This window comes from Lemur catta, chromosome 6, assembly GCF_020740605.2.
Source record: "Lemur catta isolate mLemCat1 chromosome 6, mLemCat1.pri, whole genome shotgun sequence".
NCBI lineage: Eukaryota > Metazoa > Chordata > Mammalia > Primates > Lemuridae > Lemur > Lemur catta.
In genome coordinates, this window is record NC_059133.1 from 43,804,970 (window position 1) to 43,815,633 (window position 10,664).

General features: G+C 39.5%; 1 protein-coding gene across 4 annotated transcripts in view; it reads right to left on the reverse strand.

Annotated features, from left to right (window-relative positions):
* Nucleotides 1-9,303, reverse strand: part of CPSF6 (cleavage and polyadenylation specific factor 6) — a 31,071-nt gene extending 21,768 nt beyond the window's left edge. For 3 of the 4 annotated variants that reach the window (XM_045553395.1, XM_045553393.1, XM_045553392.1), the window contains exon 1: nt 9,142-9,303. In XM_045553395.1, the coding sequence (XP_045409351.1) occupies nt 9,142-9,201 (60 nt within the window). In that variant the 5' untranslated portion in view covers nt 9,202-9,303. The remainder of the gene's footprint in view (nt 1-9,141) is intronic. The other variant, XM_045553394.1, reaches the window with a different exon arrangement.
* Nucleotides 9,304-10,664: the final 1,361 nt, after the last annotated feature.

The window sequence follows — 10,664 nt, forward strand, 5'->3', positions numbered from 1 at the left end:
ACTATGAAAAATAGAACCATTATTTTCTTTGGTATTCAGATCTTTTTTCCCAACCCTAAGAAAGCTACTAGTTTTTAAAAAAAAAGCATAGTGAATTGAGCCAGAGAAAAGTGCGGAACAAATGTGGATATGTAAATAATTCAAAATGTCATAACAAATGAACAAGGGAAAGAGAAATAATGAAATACAGGCAAAACTATCCAAATTAGTACCTTGCAATAGTTTTATTATTCTCAGTGAACAAAGAGCTAATGCTTACCCCCACTTCTTAGATATCTAGTCAAGTAAATTAGCAAAAGAAAGTGAAATGAATAAGGGTCTAGTAAAGCTTTGCCACTGTCACCAGTAAAATTAAATCAATGCTAGTGGATGTCACATGCCTAAATGATAAGCAGGGAAGAGGAAAACAAAAATGAAACAGACACGTGACCAGAAGAAAAATGGAAGAGAGCGTTCAATTTGTAAATAAGCAAAGGTAGGTATCAGCAAAACACTCAATGCCATTCTGATTGCCTTTGACAACCACTACTGGGCAACAAGCTTGACTAAGCCTGTAGCAGAGGAAAGCTCCATTTTTATCTTCCTCTCTACTTTTCTGCAACTAAGTACTTAAATCAGTGTGAACTATTTTATTCTTCTGAGGTAGAACATCTGAGAAAGATAAAGGAAGAAGGGACAATTATAAGACAACAAACTTAAGAATTCAGACATAGCCCACAGACTCTCCCATTATTTATTAAGGAATTGTTATACAAATGGCACCTAAGGGGGAGCTGATAGTTTTAGGGACTATTTGACCCAGAGAAAAATATTTGTTATGTGACTGTAAACAGATCAACAGGATATTATTACAGGTCCCCAGGGAGTATGGCTATTGTTTTGTTATTTAGAAGAAAGCAATAACATATTTTTTAAGAAAGACAGAAAAAGAAGAAAAAAGCCTAGAAGGGGAAATACCATTTACACACATAGCCAAAGGGACTTCAGATTTGTAAAGCAATCTTCAGACAATTTTCTGCATAACTAGTGAGTTGTCCAATTAACTAATTACAGAATCTTTACATACCAATTTTACTTGTTATGAGGTAGAATGTCTGCAAGACTTATTTAACAAGGTGCCCAAGATCTTGACATTGTATCAAAGAACAAAGCTATCTTTAACAATGGGCAGAAACTAAGACCACAGGTCACTGAATAATGCCATAGTTTTGTTTGTACACCAATACTAAAATAATCTTTAAGAAATGAGTTTTTGTTGAACAAAGTAACATGCTCAAATTGTAGTAACAGTAAAAATTAGAAAAAAGGTGGTTTCAGTGTAGCTGAAGCTTCAGGTGGCAAGTGGTTGCAGCAGTGGTTCCATACACTTAAGATACTATAAAAAGCTTCCCACAAGGGGTAGTGGCACTTTAAACTCTTTTGCATTCTGGTTCTGTACATCAAGTAGAATTATTAATATTATTCAAAGGGAGTTGTGTTTCCATCCATCTCAGCAGAGACTATAATCACAATATATGGTGTGAGGGAGAGTAAAAAAGAATGCAAGGATTATTAACAGCAGGACTAAAAGTATTTACATTTACATTTTCACTTACACAAACAGGTTAACATATTATTTAATTTTTTCATTAGTTGTAAATCTGCGAAAATGTTTACATAAATAGACAAAAATTTACAAGCATATTTGCAGCTACACTAACTTGGCGCAACACAATCACTTACTATTTTTGTCCATCCATAAATACCTATGTTGACACCAACCAATTTCCCATATTGATATGATTCTACCAATATTTAGGATAGCCATTTTGTCTGGTAGGTGGACTGCTTCTAATTGGTTGTAGCACAATGCTAATTGAGATCATGGTCCTGGGGTTTGATCTCCGGGTGGACTAGTTAGCTTGACTCTGTTTCAAAGCCACAGCTTATACTCCTAGCCCCAGTGGTATATATTTGGACTAGGGGAAAAATTAATGAATCTAAATACATTTGCTGCCACTACTAAAAATGAAACTGAAAGCACATACTCTTTTGTAGTATCAGTAATCTTCCTTTTTCAGCTTCATCATATCACACCTATCCTCCACATTACAAAAATACATCGAACTTTGTTCCCACTTCAACAAAGTGAGAAAACATACATATTCAGGAAGTATTCAAAATGTGTATCACAGGTCGTATTTAAAGTGAGCTCTCCAAGCTTACTGAACAAACTTTTATCAAGCCCTATTATGTGAAGGGTCTTTTCAATTACTACCTTTAATTTTAATGGCATTCAAGATCAAGAAAACAACATCAATCTTCTAATTATTTTTGATACCAAATGCTGCCTGATCTTACCTATTTTTCACAGTAGCTAGCATCATCAATAAAGATGCACATTACACATAACTTTCAGAAAACACCCCTTAGAGTTTGTTAAAAACTTCACTAAGCAACCTTTTCATACCCTACCATTCTGGACCACTACAATCATTCTAAAGGAAAGATATCCTCTCAAGATTTTACCCTACAAGATTATGTTCTATATAACATACAAATAGCTGTTGCCAAGTCAGAGAAAATGGACAGTAAAATGACCAAAATCCTATTAGTTCCTTTGAGACAATGTTCCTCAACCTTTTTTCCATCATCACTGTCTCCCTCCATGGGGTTATTTTTAAACAATTTTTTCCCTCATCACTCCCCATAAAATTTTAACATCACAGATACACTATACACCATTATTGAGGTGACCTTGGTATAGCTGTCAAAATAGTCTTCATTCTGACAGGCCCAACACAGCTTCTGGTGGTTTTAAAATTATAGTAATAACATTTGTGCATTATATGATACAACCAGTAATGCACAGCAAAGGCTACTTGTTTCAAAGCCCCTGTATTAAAAAAAAAAAAAAAAGATTTTAATAGCCATCTCCATTAAGAGAAATATAAGTAGGGGGGAAAATCGCATTTTGTACTTATAAAATGTATTCTATACCAGGGGAAACAAATAGCATGCAAAATCCAGTAGCAGACAATCATATATTTTTAGAAAACATCATTTTCTGATTTTGTCTAATTATGTTATGAGTAGACATTAAAATTATCTTGTAATCCCTGTAAAAAGCTCAACTAATAATGGCAAGGAAACCAACCTGGTACTAAGAATATGCCACATAAACCACAGTGGACAATTCACAGGCAACTAAATTAAGTATGCTCATAAATGACAAAACCAAGTGAGAATAGTGCTAGCTCCCAACAACATTTCTATCCATGTTTCTGAATCCATTCTACCTAGCTCATTTTTGACTTTACAGCCTTATCTTAGATGGTTTTCTATTAAATATAAATTTATCATAAATCAGGTTTTACTGATATTTGTCCAATAAACTTATTTTCCACAATTGGCTAAACAATTGATAGGGTAAATACATAATGGCAAAATATAAAGCAAAATGACTCACGAAAATAAAACGGATAACGTCTAGGTCCCTAACTCCTAACTGAATTCCGTATCAAGAGTTTTTGACCCCCCAAACAAGCAAAATACACACTACTTCAGTGCACATAAGTTTTCCTGAAGTTCACAGAATTTTTCTTGACTTTCCTCTCCCCATCAACAAGAATTCTACACATAAAGATAAACATAAAGAAGTGGTATTTACAATACAGGCCCTGTCAGTGTGTTATAATCACAGTAGTTCCCCCTCATCTGTGAGGGATACATCCCAAGACCCTTAGTGATGCCTGAAACCATGGATAGTAAGGAACCCTATATATGCTATGTTTTTTTTATACATATTTTTTAATTTATAAAATAGGCACAGTAAGAGATTAACAGTAATAATAAAACAGAACTACATTAATGTGCTGCCTAATGATGTTCTGGTCAATGATGAACCATATATAGATGGTAATCCCATAAGATTATAATGGAGCTGAAAAATTGCTGCAGTGTAGTGATGATGTGGCTGTCTTAACATCATAGCACAACACATTCATTACTCAAGTGTTTGTGGTGAAACAAACCTACAGCATTGCCAGTCAGAAAAAAGTATAGCACAGGCTGGGCGCAGTGGCTCACACCTATAATCCTAGCACTCTGGAAGGCCGAGGCTGGAGGATTGCTTGAATTCAGGAGTTTGAGACCGGCCTGAGCAAGTGTGAGACTGCGTCTCTACAAAAAATAGAAAAATTAGCCAGGCGTCGTGGTGTGCGCCTGTAGTCCCAGCTACTCAGGAGGCTGAGGCAGGAGAATCACTTGAGCCTGGGAGTTTGGGGTTGCAGTGAGCTACAATGACACCAACTGCACTCTACTTGGGGCAACAGAGCAAAACTCTGTCTCAAAAATAAATAAATTTAAAAAATAAAATAAAGTACAGCATATTTAATTATGTATAGTGCATAGTACTTGATAATAAGTGAATATATTATTGGTTTATGTATTTACTATACTTTTTATAGTTATTTTAGAGTATACTCCTATTTATCTATAAAAAAGTTAACTGTAAAACAGCTTCAGGCAGGTCCTTCAGGAGGTATTCCAGAAGGCAGCACTGTTGTCATAGATGACAGCTCCACGCATGTTACTGTCCGAGAACACCTTCCAGTGGGGCAAGATGTGGAATTGGAAGACAATCCTTACCCTGCATAGACCTAAGGTAATGTATTTGTCTTAGTTTTTAACAAAAAAGCTTAAAAAGGGAAACAAAAAAATTTAAAAATAGAAAAAAGCTGCCGAGCGTGGTGGCTCACACCTGTAATCCCAGCACTGTGGGAGGCTGAGGTGGGAGTTAAAGACCAGCCTAGGCAACATTTCGAGATCCTGTCTCTTAAAAAAAGAAAAAAAGAGAAAAAAGAAAATTAGCCAAGCATGGTGGTGTGTGCCTGTACGTCCAGCTACTGGGAAGGCTGAGTCAGGAGGATTACTTCAGCCCAGGAGTTCAAGGCTGCAGTTAGCCATGATCCACTATGTACCACTACACTACACCCTAGCCTGAGCATCAGAGTGAGACCCTGTCCCTATTTAAAAAAAAAAAAAAAAGGAAAAAAAAAGAAAAAAGCTTATAGAATAAGAATATAAAGAAAATATTTTGCACAGCTGTAGTGTTTGTTTTCAACTTTTCAATTGAACGTTACTACTAAAAGAGTCAAAAAGTTAAAAGTTACAGTAAGCTAAGGTTAATTTATTATTGAAGAATTCAAAAAATTAGTGTAGCCCAGGTGTACTGTAAAACGTTAAATAAAGTCTACAGTAGTATACAGTAACGTCCTAGACCCTCACATTCACTCACAGCTACCCAACTTCCAGTTCTGCGAGCCTCCATTTATGAGTGTCCCACACAAGTGCATCATCTTTTTTGCCTTTTAGATATTTTTACTGCACCTTTTCTGTTTGGATACACAAATACTTATCATTTGTTACAACTGCCTACAGTATTCAGTGCAGTAACATGCTGTACAGTTTGCAGCCTAGGAGCAATAGGCAATACCACATAGCCTAGGTGTGTAGCACAGGTTTGTGTAAGTATACTCTACCATGTTCATACAATGAGGAAATCACCTAACAATGCATTTCTGAGAAGTATCCCTATCATTAAGTGACACATAACTGTCTAGCAATATACTGTAATAAAAATTATGTAAATGTGGTGTCTAAGTATCTTATTGTATGCATATTTTGGATCTTGGTTGACCACCGGTAACTGAAACCACGGAAAGCAAAACTGCAGATGACTGTATGTAGGTACCTCTCAACCCCACTACAGTGTACTCTAAGGGTAGAAACTGTCTAAATATTGCATCCCTCCTTGTTGGCATATAACAGATACTCAAGAAGCATATTTTGAACAATTGAATTTTTTAAATTATCATTTAGTTTTGGTCAAAATAAAAAAGTCTACAATTACACAATATTGGGCTAGTACTACTACTCCAGAGTAAAAATTCCAGTTCAAACTGAACTGACACACTACTGAGTATGAGACAGAATCCCTTTCTTCTCAACTCCAAATTCAAGTAATGTAGAGGTTTGGAAATAGTTCAAATTCCTCTTCCAGTGAAGCAACTGTTCTCAATTTGATGACATCCAAAGACCTTCAATTTAAGAACTAAAGAACGCCCATAAATACTTAGTCCCTTGTGCCTTCTCTCCCTCATTCTCCATTCTTAAATTCATCTGGCTTAGAAAGGAATTCTTCTATAGTTTCACTAACTTATTCTCATCCTAACCCCAAAGTTTCTTCTAAAACTGTTGAATGTCTCACACTTTTTGAATATTGTGCTTTACCAAAATACAAAAAAAAATTTCATAAAAGTGTTATATTTAAAGTAGTAGAAAAATAGAAAACACAGAGACTACAATAATTTTGAAATATACAAATACAATTAAAACTTCAGCTCACACCTGAGAACAGATTTTGTTTTAAATGCTTACGATAGTTTAGAACCCAAAATAAGTCAAGACTGGCTAATACTTAGCCAAGCAGTTTACTCAACTACAGTAAAACAAGAGTTCTAGTTTATTATAGCAACCGCCAGAAATAAGGTTACCAGCTAATAACAATGTGCAGATTAAATCAGTTAGAATAATTTTGTGGTTGCCTCTTATTTCTAAGATTTCAGAAAAATATTTCATTAATAGTAACATTTTTGAAAAACAGTATAAACTTGAAAAAGGACCAACTATCCTTTTGTCGGCATTTTTTGGTACAGGAATTACCATAGCAAGCAGAAAATTAGAGGTCAATGATGTGTAAAATAATAACAAAAACAGTTCTCTATTTAATCTTTCCATTAATCTACTCAAACATACAAAGATTTTATTGGTAAAATGATACAACTATGTGTTAGACATAATGCTGAACCTATAAAGTAGTTCCTCAATGGGTTCACAAACTGTTAATCTCTTACCTCCTGCTCAGTCACCCTGGTTTCTGCATAATGATAAGAAGGTATCACTCCATCCAGCTACATGGATAAGGGAGATGTCCCTCCCAAATTAAGTATGCAAAAGCCTAAAAATATTTCATTAAGAAGTACTTAATGAAGAAAGCTAACTTCTAAGACTGTGCCCCAATTCTTCTCTACTATGCACAGAAAGGTGAAGCAATGTATTCTCTTGTAAGAAAGGCTAATGAATATCACAAGAAAATGGCTACAACCAATAAGTTAGGGTATACTTTAAAATAACTACAACAGTGGAACTGGAATGTTCCTAACACAAAGAAATGATAAATGCCTCTGGTGATGGATACCCCAATTACCCTGATTTGATTAATTCACATTGTATGCTTGTATCAAAACATCACATGTACCCTACAAATACATACAACTATTATGTACCCATAATAATTAAAAACTAAAAAAAAAAAAGCTAACAAAGAGAGTCTTAAAAAATGTATTGTTTCTTTACTTGCAGTTATGATCCTCTTTTGGATGCAATGTTATATTCATTTGACAAATAAAAGGAAAAGAAATTTCCTAGAGGTCTTTTATCTAGTGACCTTACTAAATGCATTAGAGTCTTGTATTGCACTCAAGGAATTTTGCTAATTTGTAATTGATACAACTCATGCATCATAAATTCAAAATATAAACACAATAAAAAAAGAATTTTAAAACTTAACGTTTGATTACAATGGTTTACATTTAAACAAATCCAGTCATTAACGGAGTAGGAAACATTTAAAGCCAATTCATATTTTCTTTTCTAATATTTAAAGCAGAAACAAAATCATTCCTGAAAAATATAACAGTAAAGATTTCTGAGTTTCCATATTTTTTAAAATCTTGAGCACCTAGCCACAAATAAGATTCTTAATGGAGGAGGGGGAAAAACCCCACATCAACCAGGAAGATTTTATTAAGCTTTTCATACAGACTTGGGAAATATAAAAAAATAAAGCATTTAGGTGCACTGCAGTTAGGCACAATTTGATTCTTTAAGATGTGTTACTACATAAAACGCAGCAAAGATGTGAACAGCAGGTTCAGAGCTTAAACGTCACTGCTCTAGTAACAAACGACATCTTTTGCAAGGATGGATGCCCATTATCAGCGCAGCTCCGCGATGAGCTCTTCTAGCACCCTTGGCCGGTGAGATACCAGAAAAACCTTGCATTCTCACTTTCTCAAACCTTTCAAAACGTAAAGCAGAGCCCTCCCGGGGTAAATTTAACACTTTGTTTTCGACAACAGAGTCTCATCTACAGCTCTTTATTTTAAAACTATATCGGAAGAATTTCACCTGAACGTTCTCTCATTGTAATCACTGATCTGTGGGTGAGCTACCATCTTTTTGTTCTAACCAACCAACGCGCTTCCAATTCTTCCCTTTGGCCCGGGCCACTATTTTCACAGGCATTTTCATCACAAAGGCCAAGCACAACCGGGCCTCAAAGACAACGCAGGCCTTCCATTAACTAGGCAGGGCCAGCGCACCTTTTAAATACGGTGTGTGGGTCCAAAAGTCAAAGGACTTGTTGCAAACGTGCCCGCACCTAAGCCGCCTTCAGAAAGCGTGCGGGGAGGAGGCGGTAGGCGCCACGCCAAAACCCGTCGCAAACGCGAGCAGGGGAGCCCAGGAGACCGGGCGCGCGGGATACAAAGAGCCGCGAATGCGGCCTTCCAGGAGGCGACCGTGCGCGGACAGGAGACAAAATGGAGCGACGGGAGAAATCGGAGCCCGAGCAGCAGGGCCGGGGAAGAGGTGGCGGCGGGCGCGCGCCCCGCCGGGGCTTCCTCCTCGAGCCCGCGGCGGGGGAGGGGGCGCGGCGGCGGCGGCGGCCCGTTCTCCCCGCCGCGCACACGCGGCCCCACCGCCCGGGCCTAGCGCGGCGGGAAGCGCCCGCCGGCCGCAGCCAACAATGGAAGCGAGGCAGCGGGGCAAGGGAGGGGCCGGCGGCGGTTGCACGGCGCTCGGCGTCCGTGCCCTGGGCCCCGCGGCGGGCCGCAGCGCCCGCGGCCTGTGAAACGACGCGGTAGAACGAGGGGCGAGGGGGGCGCCGCGCCGGGGTCTGGCGGCGCGGCCCAGAGGCGGCGAGGGCGCACGGGCTGCAGCCGCGGCGGCTCGCGGCCCGCGGCGAGCCCTGGGGGGGTCAGCGTCCGGGCCGCAGCGCCGTCCGCTTCGGCGGCGTGGGCCCAGGCCTTCACCTACCTGGTTGAACTCTTCGCCCACATCCGCGTAAATGTCTATGTGGTCCACTCCGTCCGCCATCTTCCCTCGGCCTCGGCCGCCGGCGCCGCCGCCTCCTGCAGGTTCGCCCGCCGCGGCCGCAGCAGCGGATCTAGTGGCGGGGGCGGGGCGCGCTGCGTCACTTCCGAGGCCCGAGGGATGCAGGCGGGGCGGCCGGGGGCGGCCGGGGCTCCGCGCCGGGCGGCTGGGCTGGCTCAGAGAAGAGGCAGCGCCTCTGAAGGCGGAGGGTTTTTCTTTTGTGTGTCTGGGTTAAGCTCGGGCGGCGGGGGACGATTGTTTTCTCCTACTGGCGCATCTGGCGTACCAGTGGGTCCCACTTGTTTCCACAGACTGTATTTTCACGTTGCTTCTGACACATTCAAACGTCTCTAAATATTTTCATCTCTCTGGTTTTCTTACATTTTTCACATCCGGGGCTTATAGAGGTGGAAGTTATAAGTCCACGGTTAAATACAAAGTGAGTACCTTGAGACCCAAAACAATGTCTGATTCCTGCATCCTCAGAGACCAGCAGAGTTTTATTGGCATCGGAAATGCTGGATACCCGTTGGTGGGTACATTTGCTTACTATTTAATTGCTCGCTCTCTCTCTGGTCGTCGTCGTGGGCTTCTTTCATCTCCCCCTCCTCTCCAGTTCATTGTCCTGCATTTTTTCCTGTTTAGATTTGCAGTAGGTGTTCTCTGGCACGGTTCAGATGCTTCTAACTTGAATGCAGTCATCTTAGAGCCCACCCAACGAGGTGGAGGTATCTAGAGGCCAGGGGCTTCTTCCTCAAAATCATAGAGTGTCTTGAGTTGGAAGAGAACTGGAAAAGGTGTCAGTAGGTCCAGACATCCCATTTTACAGACAAGAGAACTGAGGCCTAATAGGACCTAAGTGATTTAACTCAATCATATCTGCCAAGCCCTTTTCACTGTGTTAGGTAACATATTTGTAGGCTCTCATGGTTAATACAGTTAAGAACCTTTTGCCACCAATGCTTTATTCGAAAATGTTTCTATAGTTTGAAACCTTCCCCCCATTCTGTATTTTTTTTTCACCCGTTTAAAAACCCACTACATTAGTGTGTGTTTCCTGAGATACAGACTGGCCAGAAATTATTCCTACAATGATAAGCCAAGCAATATCAAGCCAAGTTTGAACACCCCAATCTGAAAATTCAAAATACTCCAAAATCTGAAACTTCCGAGCACTGACATGACACCACAAGTGGAAAATTCCACACATGATCTCATGTGCTGACTTGTAGATTATTAAAAATACTGTTTTAAATTATCTTCAGACTGTGTATATAAGGTATATTATGAAGCATAAATTAGTTTCATGTTTAGACTTGGGTCCCATCCCATCTTTTGTACGTACAAATATTCCTAAATCCAAAAAAATTTTAAATCTGAAACTCTTCTGGTCCTAAGCATTTCAGATAAAGGATACTAAAACCGTACTTGGTATGGTGGAAAAAGCTCCATTGTAGTCACAGAGA